The sequence below is a fragment of the Pseudopipra pipra genome, chromosome 1 (genome assembly GCF_036250125.1).
Source record: "Pseudopipra pipra isolate bDixPip1 chromosome 1, bDixPip1.hap1, whole genome shotgun sequence".
Classification (NCBI taxonomy): Eukaryota; Metazoa; Chordata; class Aves; order Passeriformes; family Pipridae; genus Pseudopipra; species Pseudopipra pipra.
In genome coordinates, this window is record NC_087549.1 from 138,336,821 (window position 1) to 138,355,137 (window position 18,317).

The 18,317-nt window shown below is 43.3% G+C and overlaps 1 protein-coding gene across 2 annotated transcripts in view; it reads left to right on the plus strand.

Moving 5' to 3' along the window:
* Positions 1–9,211: 9,211 nt before the first annotated feature.
* Positions 9,212–18,317, plus strand: part of GPR158 (G protein-coupled receptor 158) — a 184,063-nt gene continuing 174,957 nt past the window's right edge. For both annotated transcript variants that reach the window (XM_064635782.1, XM_064635793.1), the window contains exon 1: positions 9,212–10,202. In XM_064635782.1, coding sequence (XP_064491852.1) covers positions 9,334–10,202 — 869 coding nt within the window. In that variant the 5' untranslated portion in view covers positions 9,212–9,333. The remainder of the gene's footprint in view (positions 10,203–18,317) is intronic.

The window sequence follows — 18,317 nt, forward strand, 5'->3', positions numbered from 1 at the left end:
CATTTTGAAGATAATTCTAGGGGAATGCTGGATTGGCTGAAGAGATTTCTTCATCTATAGGGATTTTTTGCTGAGTTCAAAGAGCAAAAGCTCTTAGCCCCATGAGACCCCTTCACCATTTGTATGCCTGATGTAGTTCTGTACATCATTATTCACCACAGGTCCTGGTGACCAGTGATCCACTTCAGGAAATACGAATGCCACAGTGGCAAATAAAGGGCAGCAGTGATGACAACCTCAGTGGAGACATGAAAGTGTATTTGTCAGTCTGCTCCTACCCATCGTCTGCCTTATTTCTTCATGTCATGCCTCTTTCTTCAACGCCAGAGGACTCCCAAGTCTGGATCAACCTTGCAGAGTTCCCACCCCAACACTGCTGGGGCAAATGGCTGTGTAATCTTGTCTGCTGTCCCTGTTTTATAGGGTCTGTACGACTGCTGAAGATTTTCCCCAAAGGTTATCCAGCCATGTGCCCTCTTGTCGATTAAAACTGCTTTTGTAAATCAAAATGGGTGTTTTGGAGCCTTGTAGATATGACAAAAGGCTGTATCATTATTTGCTTTTTCTCACTGTACTAACTCCAGCACTTTACCTTTCTCCTCCAGAGCGCAGTCTGGCTGACCTATAGTCAAGCAGAGCTTCTCTTTTTACAAGTTATTAAAAAAGAGTCAGAAAAAAAGAAATTTTCTTGGCTCCACTTTCTCTTTCCCTCTCTAATATTTTTGGCATCACCCTCTCATTCACTGTTAACGGGAGTCTAAGCATCTGTCACGTCTCACCTCTGGCTTTGCTGTTGAATGTGGAATGTTGCAGAAGGCCAGTAATAGAGAGAAGGTAGTCTGTTTTTCTTGGGTAAATCTTATTTTTTCCAAGAAGAAAAATAAAAAGTAGCATTTTAACAGAGAGTTTATTTTGAATATTTTATCAGCATGAAGACAAGGGCTGCCTCAAACCTCAAGGTCCACAATCAGTAGCTTCTGCTATTTGCTTCTTGTTTCAAGTGGACAACTCTGCATCAAATAGCAAAGCTGTTAAAAGACCCACTTAACAACACAGCATAAAGCAACCATTTCCAAACAGAACTTATTTTGAGATTATGATTTAACTCTCAATTAATTCAAATTATTCCTCCCTTTGAAGTTTATTTTCATTAGCTGACATCTGCAAATTCTTAGAACAAAATGTAAGAGGATGTAGGTTTTTGTAACATTTTAATGGGAATTCTGGATTCTGCCTTCTGTATGTGAGGCGAGTGGGCAAATACTTATCTATATAAATTCATAGCATTTCATTGGCTTCAGTAAAGATATGCTAATCTACATCAGATGACAATTTGCTCTATTTTATGTAACTGAGAGTAAATGAAAGATGATTTTAGTCTTGAACTGTATTTGTAAAAAAAGTCATTGGTAGAATAATTGGGAGGGAGAATATTGCATCTAGACATATAGTTAAATTCAAAGTAGTTACCATGCCATCATATTGTGGGTTACACCTTTAAAAGTTAAAAAGTACCCTAAAGCATTGTAATTACAAATCCCTAAAGCAGCAAGGAGAAAAACAACAGATAGCATTTTACTGCTGTACAGACTGGATGAGGATAGGAGGGTAAGGCTACAGCAGAATAGTGTGCATTCATGATTTATTGCTTGATAACAAAATTATTTTTCTTAGGATATTGTTGGAAATACTATGAATGTTATTCTTGTCAAAAGAGAACCCATAAGATAAACTCATCTTGCCTGTGCTCTTCTCTAGCAGATTATTCTTTGCTGATATTTCTGAAGGATGTATATTCAGTTGTTAAAAAGCACCATACTAATTAGGATGCTCATTGCAATCAACTAATTCATTACTGAAACCAAGGTGCTCATAGGAAAGTTAGCTACTTAATATAACATGTCCTGGTTGAGATTTATTTTTCCTGATGCTTATAATGATTTTTAAACTTTACTTTTCAGGTGACTCCTCCTCTATCTTGTCTTGGTGCATTTATCTTTAGTTCATTTCTTTCCTGCTCCATTCTGACCCTGACAAGCTGATGGACTGCTGTTGGGCTGTCTTCTCAAAGTTGTGGGTTTGAAGCTCTTGTTAAGAAGGGCCTCCATAGAAATGTTCTAGGCTCTGACTATTAATCCGAAGGTGAGCACTCCTACCACCTCTGCCTGTGCTTTAGCAAACATCCATTAATCTCTACCCAAATGCATGACTTAGGTGACTAAGGACAAGAGATATTTTTACTCTTTGAATGAATACTGCAGCTAAAACAGATTAACAGGGGGGTGAGCACTCCTCCATGTGTATCACTTGTCACCCAGGGACAGCTGAGGGTCTGCGCTCAGCTGCTCATTCTGCTGCAGGCACTGGAGATTCATGTTAGCTTTTAGGCTTCATAACATAGGGCCTGAAACACTAATATCTCCTTCTGGGTACAGCACTGAGTCTTCTACCATTATTAAGGGTGTTGCCCACTTGATGTCCTTATTTAGCATGTCATTTATATTGGAAATTAAGGGGAAGTGGGATTTACTCTATAGAGGCAGCTCAGGTACTATGCTAGTCATTTATTCCATTTGCTGCACTCTGTCTTTATTGCCACAGACATTTCTGGTTTACCTTTGTTTTATTTTCAAATAAAGAAATACATGGAAACCAGCTCAGAGATCTGACTACTTTTGGTATGTGTCCTGATCTGCAGTTTTGCTCTCCTTAATGCAAGTGTATTACACTGTGTGTCCTTGCCACAGAGGCTGAAGGCACCACCAGCTCTCAGTATATGTGTGCAATGTTTCCAAACATTCAAATCATGTCCTTAAAGTACAAGCAGAATTGACTGCATTTGTATTGTATATGGACTATATTTGAACCTGAACTTTGGCATCCCCTTATCTTTTCCTAACTGTGAATAAGCTAACAAAGCTTTTGAACAGTGTTTATTTAAAATGTAGAGTCTGCATCTGCGTATTAGATACATCTGCACATCAGATACAAGTTCTCCATAAACAATCAGGAGTCAAAGTCATCAATATGTTTTCTGACAGACCATTTTCTCCTAATTTAAAATAACATTTTCTGTTGGAGATAATATGAGATTTTTCAAACAGATACTACCACTTGCTATTCCAAGTGTTTGGGAGGAAGATTCTAAAGTTGGAAAAAAATCATGCTGTGTATTTTCAGAAAAAGAGATAAAAGAGATTATAAAGAAACTAATGAAAAAGATATCACTAGAATATTTACAAAAGAATTATTAAACTCTTTTTAGTAATCACCTAGAAATAATAAATTTATTAAAATTAGCCAGTGTAGGACTGTCAATAAAACTCCATGTGAAACAAACTGAATTTTCTTCTTTGGCACATAACTGACCTCATGGACAGTGATGAAGCAGTAGATATGCTGTATGTCTCTATCAGCAGCATTCACTATATACTTATCTTGAGGTTCTCATCAGTAAGCTAAGGAAATATTGTGTAGGTGGGTCCTGAGTGGGATTGCCTCTGAAGTAATTCTCAAAAAGTAAGTATCAGTTGTGTACTCTCAAGCCAGGAGGACGTTTCAAGTAGATTTCTGAAAAGTTCTGATCTCAGATGATTTCTATTAAATAGGTTAATGAATGGGTTGGATAAGGAAATAAAAGGTCATAACATCAGCAAATGACTACAAGAAACAAGGAGATAGTTAAAAGCATTTTGAAAATGGAATAGGAATCAAAGATAATCTTGAAAAATCAGAGATGGTCTAAAATCAGTAAGGTAAAATTCAGCAAAGGTAAGTGCACAGTACTACACAGAGGTAGCAGAGCTCAAATCCTCAAATAAAAATAGATAATGAATAACTGGGAAGCAATATGTTTTGAAAGGTTATGAGGATTACTCAGCATTACAGGCTTGAGTAGTGGTCAATACTGTGGTGAAGGTGAAAAAGCAGGCAGACCTCAATGTAGGATGTATTAACAGAGAGTTTGAAACAGCCTGCAGAAGATGCATAGCGGGAGGTCTTGTCGGTGACACCTAGAGAAACAGGCTCTAACAGAAGGGATAGTCAAGAAGACAACAGCAGGGCCAACAACAGTTTTAGAAAGCAAAGCATAGCCCATTAAGAAATTTGGTTAATTTAGCCCGGATAAACAAAAAAAAGGAGTAAGCCAAAGTGGTCTTTTGCAGGCAGTAGTTTATAGTGATTGTGCTTTGGGAAGGCAGCAAAGAAAAAAAAGAAAGCAAAGAAGACTTTGAGTATATTACAGGACTCCCTCACCCCACACTTGGTGCTAAGGTGATGAAACCAGGAAGAAGGTAGTTAGGGTGGCTGTGGAGTGTACCTGGCTGGAAGTTCTCTGAGAGAAGGCAGGCAAACTCCTGCCAGAGATAGTCATGCTGTACATGAGCCTGCTGCAGTGCAGGAGTGCTCTACTGGATAACTTCTGTCAGATTCCTTCAGTCCCAATGTTTTTAAGAAAATATCCAGTGGGTTGGAATTTCTGACTACAAGTGAACATTAACTGACAGGTAAACCTTTTCTGCTTCTTCCATCCACTTCCAACTACGACCTTTAGTACTCTGCATTTTGACTATTTAATATTTCTTTTCCCCCCCCTGAAATATTTAGGTGGTGGTTTTAATTCATTTGTGAGAGGAAACAAGAGAACTAACTGCTTTCCAGTGGATTTGTGTTCACTGTTTCTCTCGTATTCTGCTGCAATAAACATAGGATTTCTCCCAGCCCCCGTGCACTCTTTGCATAGTTTATTAAAGCCTCATGGCACTGTGTTCACTATCAACAGTACTTCCCACTCCTCTTCTCCTTTTGAGTTTCACTCCACCAGCCCCCTTGGCTGTTCCCTGGCTGTTGGATAGGGAGGCTGCCCTGTATGCTCCAGCTGTTTTGGGGTATATTTATGCTTAGTGGCCAATATGAGAGCCAAATGAAAGACCAGAGAGACCATTTAATTGTTGAATTCACTCTGAAGCTTTTCCCTCAGCACACAAATGAACATGGGTTGCTTTCTTTGATCCATCTGTGAGTTTCACAACACTTTTAGATGCTTGTAGACTACTGTCAAACTTACCTGAAATGAACTAATGGGATCAGAAATTACTGGCAGACAGAAAGGCCTCATCAGACAGACAAAAATATCACTGCAAGAACATTATTTGTTTAAGTAATCAAGCTAAAAGTAAAAGTATTTTTATTTTGAGAGTACTTTATTTTCATGTGTTTTTAAATAGCATAAGCAATGATTTTGATAAATGCTTTGTTTCTGTTTTGTGAGAGAAATACAACACATAATTTAAAAAGTTTTAGCACTTACTCCTGTGGAAACTCTATATTTCACCTAAAACGTCCAGGACAAATACTAATAAATAACTGAGTCTTTTAATACATTTCACAGCTACAACAGCCTTTCCTTCATTCCAACTGGTTTTAATAATGCTGATTTTAATAATTCTGACGCTTCTAGCATTTCAAGTTTCAAGATCTTTTTGTATAGGCCATATTTAAAGAAAGTAGGTTACACTCACTCCAGTCTGTTAAAAACAGCTAACATTTTGCACTACTATTTTTTCTACACTGTAATTAGACTCAGGTAGAGCTGACTTCTATCCTGATGGGTAATACAGTGAATCGAGACACTTCATGGACAAGTACATTGCATGCAGCACTTGCAATTGTTGTAACAACTCAGATATATTCAGGACAGTGGTCAGATGCCTCCTGATTCCTCGCCAGTGGGTGGCTTGATGCAGCACCTCTGGCACAACTGAGGCAGAAGCATAGGAAACATTATTCAGTCACAGTCACCTTGTGTCTCAGGGACTCTCATCCATTTTCACAATTCAGTTTTCACATTGTCGTGGTCACAGCTGAACAGATTTCTTTCATGCTCAGTTGATTATGAATGACAATCCAGAACCATCAGCGCATTTTAATACTAAATAAAAATACAAAGATCAAAGGTTTCTACACCTCTTCCAACCCTTAGTAAACTCACATAAATAAAATATTTGGTAATTTCCTTAATCTAGGAGGATATTATCTTTCCATATTGCCAATTCCCTGGATTTGGGCAATTAATGGCAGGCTTTGGGTCCCACAGCATAGTTCTTACAAAGCTATAAGAAGCTGCACATTTGCAATGGCTTAAAATCTGTGTCTTACTCTGGACCTGGCTGTATGTAGTAGCTGTTTGGGATCAGGTCTGAACTGACTGCAGGAGGAAGACCTACAGGATAAAGAAAGCCTCTTTGAACCCTCTGCGATGCAGCGGTACAAGACTCAACAATGATCCCGGCATCCTTATTGAGAAAGTCCTCCAGCTAACCTGTCATTCTCTCCCTCCGACTTGGAAGAAGTGGTGCAGGGAGCACAAACACAGAGCAGACCGGTAAGACAGGAAAGAGAGTCTTCTAACGCTTGAGATTAAGGGAGAGACCTCCAGCAGCCGGACCTGTGCCCTAAGCCGTTTGGGCCTTTGCTCCTGGCAAACCTTTGTATTAAGAACTACACTTCTGGGGTTATTACTGAAGGACAAGGGGGTGGGAGAACAGTGAGTGCTACTGGAGAAGGGCATTTGGAAGGACTATGAGGAGATCAGGAAGTAGAAGGGACTTACTATGCAAGTACATTAAGGGGATATTTGATTATCCTGAGAATGTGTGAATGTGGACCTTTAGCAGGTCTATTGCAATGTAGATAGGTACTAATAGTCAGGCTAGAATAGGGGAAGTGAATTCTCAACAGGGAAGTACCTTTCCTTTAGAACAGCCCTTGTCTGTCAATAGAGAACCAGCACAGGTGCACCATTAAAGAAATGCTTGTTTATTTATGTTGCCAGAGATATCTCCCCATGTAACAGATCCCATGTTATCTTAGCTCAGTCCTGAGGGCTGCTGCTTTCAAAATCGCTGGTTCTCTCTTATCCGCAGTAAACGATGCATCTTTAGGTATTTGCTCAGAGCAGACTTGGAAGCACAGACTCCCCGTGCTGTGCTAAACTGTAAATACCAGCTTCTAAGCTGCTCAGTATACTCAGTTTCTAAATAATCTCACCGACTATTCACTTGAGGGAAAGTTCAGTAGAAGTAAATTTTTCTTAGGCAGTGAATATCCTCTTCAACTGCATGTAACAAGAGCAAAAAAGTATTTATAACTTTCTCTCTTATCCACACAAGATATTATGACTATTAAAGATGTCCACAGGCAAAGATAAAATGTATAATATCATGTTACATGTCCCAGGATATATGTAATTTACATTTAGCTATGTTAGAGATTATGCTTTAAGGAACAGATACATCTTGTCAGTGGTTTAAAATTAGATCATATATTCTGCATGACTGAAATCTGCTCCTTATAGGATGTGCATGCATGTGTGTGAGGGAAAAAAAAAAGTCCGCTTTTACTACTCTCTTCATCTGCACTTTTGAGTTCCAAAACGGAATTTTATATTAAATGAGAATGGAATTAATTTTATTTAGGAGATTTTGCTGTGGACCACTTTCTGTAAAATTCACCCTTTGCTAACTGCCTCCTGTCACAAACTCCTCATCCAACAGCAAGATATTGAGCAGATGAATACTTCTACCAAAGAAAACACACCAAGTTAAACACACGAGTAAATGCTTTGCTAAACTAGATCCTTATTACTGATCACGATGGCTTATCTGGAAAATCCCAACTACCTCTTCTATGCATTTGTGTTATTCCAAGGGGAGTTTCCACAGAGCGGGAGGAAAGCTGAGTGATCAGCCTCTGCTGCTTTGGCTCCACACAGGTGCTCTGCAGGTCAGTGTTGAAAGCCACGGGATTAAGGGCTTAGTTTTGAAAACAGCAGTAGGAATTAGCACCTTGAAGTTAAAACACCAAGGGGAAAAAGAAAAGATCATGGTTATATAAATACAATCAGCCAGTCACTGTAGTTGCAGGGAGAGTGGCTCAGTGCCCATTCCGGTGGGATGTGGGGCAGGTGAAGCAGGGTGGGCAGGTGGGGCAGCCCACGCGAGGAGCCCGCGGTCGATGTGGGTATCCTGGATGTGGGTATCCTGGATGTGGGCCCGGACATCCCAGAAGGCAGAGTTGCCCATTCCCACCCAAACGTCGTTCCCTCAGCCAAACGCCTCCTTCCTCCCTCCGGGGCAGCCCAAGTGGGCCCACGCGGCCCGGCGGAAGCCGAGGAGCAACCCGTGTCCCCGCCACCCACCCCTGCACCGCTGGAGGCAACAGTGCCTTCCCCACGGCGGCACGCAGCCCTGACAGGCGGCAGCCCACGCTGCAGATCTCGCTGTAGCCGCCTTCCCCGGAGCGCCGGGCTTCTCCCGCTCCCCGCGGCGGTGGGAGGCGGAGGTATTTTGGGCACCGGCACCCCCCTCCTCCGCTCGCCCCGCGGTCGCCCCCGCCGGTCGCCCCCGGAGCGTGGGCGCAGAGCGAGCGGCGCCGCCCCTCGCCCCGACACCAGGTGTCGCTGCCCCCCGCCGCGGGCAGCCCCGGGCGCGGCGGAGCCCCCGCGGGTTCCCCGCCCGCGACCCCCGACCCTCGGGAGAGCCGAGCGGTGCCGGCGGGGCGGGCGCCTCTCCGCCTCCGCCCCGCGCTGAGCCGGCGGCAGGTGAGGAGAGGTGCCTCGACGCCTCTCTCCGCGCCGGCAGCAGCACCGCCTCCCCCAGCGCCGCACGGCGCCGTCCTCCTGCCCCGTGAGTGGCTGCCGGCTGACTGACAGGCGAGGCGGCCACATAGGGCGGCCGCTGCCCGGCGTACACCTATAAGGGCCGGCGGTGAGGGGCGCCGCGCGGTGCCCGTGGCGGAGCCGCCTGCAGAGCATCCTCCCGCGGCCGGGTGTCCTCGCTCGGAGCGCCGAGCGCTGGCTCCCCCGCAGCAGCCCCGCCCGCCGACTCCAGCAGCAAGTGGCAGTCCCGCGCCGCGGGCCCCCCTCTCCGGCAGCGGCGCCCGAAGGATGCGGAGCGGCGGGGCGCGGGCGGCGGTGGGGCGCCGCGGGGGGACCCGCCGCTGCGCCGGGCGCGGGCGCCGCCGCCCCTGCGCGCTGCGCCGGGCAGCAGCAGCAGTAGCAGCTCAGTGAGCGCGGTGGCCGCGGCGGGAGGAGGCGCAGGCGGGCTCGGCGCTGCCGTCGCCGGAGGGGCTGCGCGCCGCTCCGCGCCGGCGGTGGGGCTGCGCGGCGCCCCGTGCCGGGGGAGGCGCGGGCGGCGCCGCCACAGGTGACTCGCGGGCCGGGGGCCGCGTTCCGCCGCCCCTGCGCGTTCGCGCCCCTGCGCCGCGGCCGCCTGCGCGAAGCCCATCCTCAGCCGCCTCGCCGTGCCGGCGCCGCCGGCAGCACCGGGGGACATGGCTTTGCTCTGGCTTCTTCTCCTCCTGCTCCTCGCCCAGCGCGGACCGGGGGCTGCCGCCGGCCAAGGGCAGGCGGTGCGCGGCCGGGAGCGGGCGCTCGGAGGGACGCAGTCTATTTACAACCACATCAAGAGCCGGGAGCCTCCGCCGGCCCCGCGGAGCCGCTCTATGGAGAGCACCATCTTGGCGCAGCGGCTCGCCGAGGAGGTGCCCCAGGACGTGGCCTCGTTCCTCTACACGGGCGACTCCCGGGAGTTGCGGCGAGCCAACTGCTCCGGGCGGTACGAGCTGGCCAGCCTCGCCGGCAAGTCGCGCTTCACCTCGCACCCCTCCCTGCATGGGGCCCTGGGCACCCTCACCCACGCCACCAACTTACTCAACGTGATCCTCCAGAGCAATAAGTCGCGGGAGCAGAACTTGCAGGAGGACCTGGAGTGGTACCGCGCCTTGATCAGAAGCCTGCTGGAGGAGGACCCCAACATCTCCAGGGCAGCTATCACTTTTAGCACGGAGCCTTTCTCCTCCACTCCCCAGGTTTTCCTCCAGGCCAGCAGGAACGAGAGCCATGTTCTCCTGCAGGACTTATCCTCCTCAGCTCACCGACTGGCCAATGCCTCTGTGGAAACAGAGTGGTTCCACAGCTTGAAGCGCAAGTGGAGGCCACATCTACACAGGAAGGTCTTAAACACGGGCCCCAAAACTTTGGAGAACAGCTGGAAGAGGCGAGAGAGCTTCGCTGCTGATAAGAACCACATCAGGTGGTCCTCACCATACCTGGAGTGTGAGAATGGGAATTACAAACCCGGCTGGCTGGTGACTCTCTCGGCGGCTTTCTATGGGCGGCCAAACGTCATCCCCGAGTTCAGGTAGGAGGAGTTCTTCTTGCTTTCTATTGAGAAGGGGGGGTTGAGTGGGGGTTTGGTTCTGCCCCCCTCCTAAGGAAGGGGGCTATGTCTCTGGAGTGACCTGATCAACCCCTGCCGCACGGGCTGCTCAGTGGCACCGCAGGGCAACCTCAGGCCTTCCTGTTGAGCTGTACCTTCGTATGCCTTAGGGAGCTGTTGCTCAGTAAGAGAATCGCTGTCATCTCCATCTGTAAGACAACGTTTGCTTTACCTGCTCCCCTGGAAGCAGATGTGCATGTGGGTTACATTCCTAGTGTGTTTGTGGTGGGGAGAGGAGAGCAGCAGTTGCTGGTTGAAGTTTATTTCTGCCTGCAAGAGGAAGATGTTTATTGAGGTGTTATTTCTTAGTATACCGTGTAGTTAAACCTAGCTTGACCCCAGCTATGATTTTAACCAGCTTGGAAACCTCAGTGTTGTGCTGGTAAACTGCAATTTCTGGTCTCCAGAGCGCATCCACGGTGGGGTGCTCAAGCCTGGTCAGTGGTCAGTACACTTTTAGGTAAATAAGCGTTGGTGACAGCAGTTCCGTCATAGTGCATGTGGCTATAACCTGAATTGGCAGTAGGAAAGCGTTCCTTAGGACACTCCTGGCTACATAGCTGTGTAGTTGATACCTGGAATATGTAAAGATTTGCGTATTTTTTATTGCTGTTAATCCCAGGACTTTGCACTGGGCTGTGACTATCAGAAGGGACGATATAGAAGACTCTTTCTTGTATCTTTGTATTTTGACAGCAGAGAGATTTGCTCAAAGAATGAGAGCAACCTGTGGGGTACGAGAAGCCAGATTTTCCTGCTGGCAGTTCTGTGATGGGGTTCATGGGTAGCTCTGCCCATTGGGGCATACCCACTGCCCAGAAGTAGCTGGCATTTCTCAGAGGATGAGGAACACAGAATTTGCTTTGTGCTATGAGTTAGTAGTAGGTAAGAATAGATAAGAACACAGCAGACGCCAAAGAGATTTTGCCATACCTAGGTGATGAGGCAATAGTGTCTGTGAATGCTGTTTTTGTTGGCTTAGTCCGAAATCCAGTGGGATCAGAGTGATGTGAATGCAGTCATGAATCCTTAGAGGGGAAAAAAAAAATCTGTTGAATGGAGGGTGACTGCTTATTTCTCTGTTGAATTGCTTTTTGCCTTGAAATTTTCATGCTTATGGGGATGGTAGGGTTAAGGTAAAGTGAGCTCATCTGTAGGCTGTTTGTTGCTGAATTCCTCTTGAGATCAAAACCCAAGAATAGGTCTACTGCAGAGCTCTTCTGGACCCTAGAGGGTGCAGAGAAGTTCAGGAAACTTCTCATAGATCACTGAAATGCACTTGATGGATTTCAGGATGTGGATGAAAGTTAATGTAGGCTGATATTCTCTTGTTGGGTACAGAGGTTCACAGAACCTGCAGAATCACCAGGCTGGAGGTGGGGGTGGCAACCACAAGCCAGCTATTCGAGAATGTAAATTTGGATATAAAGCATGATTCAAAGAAGCTTCAATCTTGTCTTCAATGAAGAGGAAATAAACTCATGTCTAAAGCTTCAATCTCAGCTCTGTGCCAAGATCCTGTGATGCCAGAAGGCATCTCAGTGGTGTAGGTTTCTGCTGTGGTAGCTTTTGGTATGCAGGAAACACCAGGTCCCTTTTTGGAGTAACAGTGGCCAACCAAGGCAACCAGTAGATGTCCTCCTGGATGCAGTAAGAGCACTGCCTTCCCTGCCTCGCCTTCCCAGCCTCTGTTTGCCACGTGAGAGTCACTTCAGTTGAAGAAATAGAATAACCTGTTATAACTCTGATACTTCAAAGGGCATCCATTGAGCTCATCTAAGCTTGGAGAACCACTTCCTATTTAGAAGATCTTGAGATGGAGTATGCTGTGCAAGTGCTAAGTGTTGTATCGCTGTTGTACCCAACAGTTAGGACAAAACTAACAAAGTTTTGTTGTTGGTAAGCATTTCTAAGAGAATGAGTCTGTATATTTTTTGTAACTATTAAAGAAGCAGGTGGAAGAAGTACATTTATAAATACACATGTGCACATATTCTGCCAAGGCTAAATGATAGTTCCTGTGTTCCTAGTTTGAGGTATGTTACATGAAAGATAGGCTTCTAATACAAACTTTTTTTTTCTTTTTAGATATTGAGAAAGTAACTTTACAGCTACATAGGAAATACTACATGCAAAATATGCTTCTTCCAAGATTTATGGTTTGTCTTAGTATTTGCAGAATGTTTTCTATACTTGATAGGTACACAGCCTCAGCATGAGTTCTTAAGAGGAAAAATGGTTCCAGGTACGAGCATGCAATAAAAAAATGTAAAATCTAATGTAGTTACTGGAAAATTACCGTGAATCATTGTAAGGTGCCTCTTGAAATAAGCTTTATTTCTCCTCACCACCAGTCTTTGAGTGACACAATATTTTGACTTTAAATTCCTGTTTAAGGCCTGTTGATAAGACAGTATTTATTAACCTCCATCTTTTGAAAAAGCTACATTGATTCTCCAAACAAAGTATCTTTGAACCATCTGTTAGGAAGATATTAATGCATTAGTTAATATGCTCCTTCCATTTAATAATCTGATACGAGGTTGTTAATGGTAATGTAGTGGATGTCACTTTAATACTGTTCTACCAGTTTGTGGACTCTTTCTTGTATTAGGTTTATGGCATGGTACATGAGGGTAAGACATTCAGGAGTATGCTATATCCATGGAAGAGAGTTCTTTCAGATTACAGAAGGAAAACCCATTGCTCCTTCTTCTTGATATCTCTTCTGTGGCAGCAACAGATGAGTATGTCATGTGGTATAGCAACGGAAAGAGTTTAATGAAGGCAATACTAATAATTACTACTGGCTGTGTTCAATATATGCTACTACTGTAGTGCTGTTGTCAATGGCATTCTGAAGGTGCAGCAAAAAGCAAGCTTTGCCCTTCACGTTGTGAAGGGTTATAGTGCTTTATGCTGGAGGATGTGAGTGTTAACAGCCCAGGGGGCTCCTGCAAACAGCTTGCTGTCTTCAATTTCACCTCCCTCCTTACCGAGAGATTGCTGCCAAACTGTCCGAAGTGAAGGCCAAGGAGAGAATATGGTTGTTTAAGTTGTATTGTCAGGGCTAACCCTGTAGGACAATACTGAGATGAAACAGAAACCAAAGACAACTTGGTTGTGCTGATAAACGTACCAGAAGCTGTTCAGGCCCAGTGGGATCACATTAGCTCAGTACAATGCTAAGTTAATAGTGCTGGCTGGCTGCAGCTTCTTACCAATGCTTGCTGGTATTTTATTGTCTGCATTTGCTGGTCCTTGGTCCACCCAAAGTGCAGAGAGAGAACATTACTACCTGCTTACAAGATGCAGTGCAAGCTCTCATTCAGAAATGTGGATCCACAGAGACTAGAAGTAATCACTTGATGTTAACCATCTCTTCTCCTTTCTTAAGAAGTCTAAACTGATGCAGTTTGCAGCTGGAATTCACCATCTAATGTGCCTAATCACTCCTCAACTCTAGTGCTGCAGAGGGTAGAACACAATAGCATTTGTCACAGATCTTCTGTGACCCTCCTCTGCTACTGCCTATCATGTGATGAGAATGAACAATATTTCATAGCACATGATGACCCAACTGGCCTCTTTGCAGCCCTGCTGAGAAAGTGGAAAGGTATGAGAAGCTGCATGTTGTAAATACAATTCCTTCTCTAAAAGTATTTGCTTGGCCCTTGGAGCGGAAGTGGGAGGTTTTCATTGCTTCAGCAATCTCGGAGATAAGTGAGGAAGATCACTTCTTGAGCTGGAAGAAGGACGACCAAGTAGTCAGCCACTAGGAATATACACATTAAAACCCAAAAGTCCTTCTGGGTCACTGATTCAGTCCTCTGCTGTTACAAGCCCACTCAATGTCATCAATTTACAAATCTCCATCTTAAAGTAGGTGGGCTTCCCTCTGGACAACCTGATGGTTGCATAATCTCTTCTGATTTCTGGTCTGAATTTATTCACAGTCAGTTCTCATCCATTTATTCTGGTCAGAACTGCTTTTTATCCGATGTAGCACTCCTTGCTGATGTTTACTGCCCTGACTTATTTATAGGCAACAGTCCCTTCTCCACCTTTGTTTACTGGACTACACAAACTGGCTTTCTTTAGGCTCCTTTTATAAGATCTCTGTTGCCATGGTCCTTCTTATGAAGTCTTATTCCTGTATTTCCTGGACATGGTTAGTCAGATTCATGTGCAATGTTTCAGCCTTGTGCAATGACATCAATTATCCCCAAACTCTGATTAATGAATTGCTGCTTTTGCAGTTCAAAATGTTCTCATGTGTGCTCTTCTCGTTTTCTTTAATGTCATCTAGTAATGTGTCAACATTTTGGGAACTGGTCATTGGTCTCACATTATTTCCCATCTAGTAGGTCAGACTCTCTTCAGGATACAGGGGCATTGGCATTTTTTTCCTCTTCCACTGTGCTTAGGCAAATTTTTCACCAAATTCAGGACAGTATTTGCTATCTTTTTTTTTTAAGGACTTTGGGGAGACTGCAATGGAATAATATCTGTTTTGGCGGAAAGGTAGTCAGTCAGCAAGCTGAGAATTTTTTTAAAATTTTTTATTTTATTTTGAATGGTGTCACATTCTGGAGCATTTACAGATAACTTCATTCTGAAGTTTGGCTGGGTCGGGTGTAGCATCTTAAAATTTTCTGTCTTCCAGAAGTTTGCTACTTCTCTCAATTATTTGGAAGGCATTCCTTGATGCAAAGGTAATCTTTATTGCACAGTTAAATTGAACTGTTTCTTCCCTAAAGGCAGTGTAATATAGTGATTTCCACTGTACTGTTAACAATGACTCAGACCACTCTGTTGTTAGGCTATAATGGGACTCTAACTTAAGGAAACATTATTGAAGGCAGATTAAACCATGGAGGTAGAAGTATATATGAAAAATATGTAATTTCTTAGGGATTATACATGATTTCATATTCTGCTAAATATTTTACAGCTATTAAATTGCTTGGTAAAAAACCCCAAACGTAGACATGATGTTGTAAAAATTAGTAATTTTTTTCTTTTAAACATGGTTTAATTTCTTCCTCTAGCCCCTTTTTTTAGTTTCCCCCCTAATCTCCCTTTAGTCTCAGTACTGAGCCAAGAAAGAAAATTCACTTTAACTGTTTAAGGGGAATTTTTAATTTTTTGTGACATCATATGTTAGTTGTATAGTCTAAAAAATATTTTAAAATTATGAGCTTATAATTTTTTTAATAACATGTCCTGGCCCTTAACATGATTGAATGTGTGGATGGATTTAGAACAGGTTTTAAAAATGAAAAGGAATAATTTATTTCCTAGAGCTTCTGAAAGTCTTGGATTTATATTCCTGAAAAGTTAGAACAAAGAAACTTCTTATAATTTACTGTCTGCTTGTAGAAACCCCCAGTATGTTTTAAGTATTCTCTAGGCAATCAATTATGTCTCTGCTGGCATTTTTCTTATGAGATCATGGATAGGGATAGAAGATTGGATGGTGGCGAAACATAGGAAAGGAACAATAAATAGGACTTTTTCTTTTTAGAAACACGATTCAGCTTTCTTCAGTATTGAAGAAAGAGAAGCAGGTCTTTGAAGAAAGAAGTTAAATATGGCCATGAGAACATTGAAACACTTAGTGCATAAATGTCCACAATTATGTAGCACATGCTGAGTTGCAATAAAAGGAACTATTTTTTTGGGTCAAACTGTTGTTTCCAATTCCTCTGTCCTCTATCCCCATCCCCCTTGGGCAAGACTTCCAACACAGCAGGTTATCAAAGCTCCTTTGAAGGGGATGGACATGTGGCAGTCCTTACTATCCAAGATTCAGCTCCAAGACTGCCATCTATTCTATTTGTGAATGTGGGCTGAGGTAGAGAATTGTTCCTGAAGTTAAGAAAAAAAGCATTGCTATGTTAGGTCAGATGAAAGCCTTACCTAGCCCTCGATCCAAAACCAGCTTCTGGCAGGTACTTAAGGGAAAATGTAAGAGTGGTGGAAGTGCTGAGTTCTCCTATTATGGTTATATCCAATTTGCCAATAATAAGCAATAAAAATAAATTGGTTTTCAGACTCTTTCTGGATGAGTGTTGATAGTAAGTATAGATTAAACTGACCTTCATGATTCTAATTTGCTTTTTAACACATTTTTGTCTTCTGCAATGTAGTTCGGTGTTGTATTCTATAATGTATTTATGTATTCCACTGTATGTATATAGTATGGCTTCCATTATTTTCTGGTTTTAAATTTGCTTCATGAATCTAAAACTGATGGGACATCCCAGATTCTTGAATGAAGACTTTTCAAAGTGTTTTCTTTATTATATTTTCTCTGTGTCAGACCGATTTAGTTGTGGGTTATATCAAGTGTTTTTATCACCTGCAGCCTTTGTCAATGGCCACCCATTTGTGGTCAGCTGTGAATGTGCCAAACAAGGAAGGGATAGTTGTGATGCCCAGCTTTGTTAACTGTCCTGTATTGTGAAAGCTGGCTTTTGTTACATTAATGCCTTCAAGAGGGATGAAAATAACTCATTTTTGGCAAAAGCTGTCTTCACTCCAAGAAATTTTTATATCTTGGTTACGTGTTGGCCTTAGAGATTCTACTTCAGCTTTCATGTTTCTGGCGTATTTGAAGTGTTTTTAATTAGTAGAGCCTATACTTTTAACATGTTGTTTCTAAAAAATGTCTCTTGGTTTTGTGTTACATTCTTGTGATTTTTATGTTCACATGTTTTATAAATACATGTGTATTTATAAACCTTGCCCAGGTTTATGCCTCTCTGTTTTCCCTTTTTTTTAAATTTTTTTCCCTAATGTTGACTTCCACTTACTCTTCAATTTTAAAATGACCTTATTACCTTTGAATAAATCTTCAGTCTCAGAGGACTTGGTATGGTTATGCTGAGACCATCCCTCCTGTGTAGAATTCTTCTATTTAAAAAGTTTTGTGTTCCTAACCTTTTTTCTTCTATCGTGTTCTGTACTGTTCTTTGAGAACCTTTCTTTCCCCTCATGGATAGTAATGGGAACATTAAAAAAAAAAAGTGCTGGTTTCTTAGTAAGTGACTTGAATTTGGCTTCAAGACCTTTTTTCATAGGGAGAATCTGATATAAGTGGTACCCCATCATCACTGACACCTAGCATTCCTATATAAGGTGATGCTTTGTGACAGGGTTAAGATGCTAGCAGCAACTTAAGCATCCTCAAGGAAAAAAAAAATATCACTGCCCCTCGGAGTATCTAGGAAGCTCTCTGACTAAACTGGAGGGAAATCCCCAGAGAGGCAGCATTGCATGCCATAAATATGGAGGCAGATTGAAATAGTACTTCAGACAACAGAGGATTCAGCTTTAAGTATTCTGCCATTGTAGTACTGTTCCAAATGGCCTAGAGGGATTTTCTTTGTAGGTGAATCCTAATTCATGTGCCCACACTGCTATGTATTATTCTTCACTTCAGTTTATTTTTAGTGAAAGCTGGTTCTCCTATGAAAATGTGTGCCGAAAAGCAGCAGTCATGCTATGGCTGAGGAATTAGGTAAGTCTTTCTCTGTCCTATTAGTTTGGAATTAGAGGTAACTCTGTGACCAGGTCAAAATTAGGTTGTATGTAATGTCCCGGTAGCCTTTTATGAATCTGGCTGGATATGCAGACGTAACAATTTTAACAATGTCTAAGTGATGCAGAATCCTAAATATTAACTTACAGACAAACAGCAGCTTCTGCAGGTTCAAGTTGCTTTTGAAAGACTTATAGCTGAAAGTAATTTGGGAATTTGAGACCAGGATTACTTTTGATGGAGAAGCTTCAGATGTCAGTATGCACTATTTGAAGATTAATATTCTTGGAAGTGTTAGCCTCCAAAATGTGTGGTCAGAAAAGGCATCTGTCCTGAAAACCTTGGCTATTCTAAATACAGTGGGCATTTGTCTAGAGATTCAGGCATTTGCAGATTTGGGATGGCTGTAGAGAACTTGTTTTTCTTATCTCCTCATTTTATGGTAAGGAGGACTTATGAAGGCCATCATGTAGGGCTGAATGAATACAGCA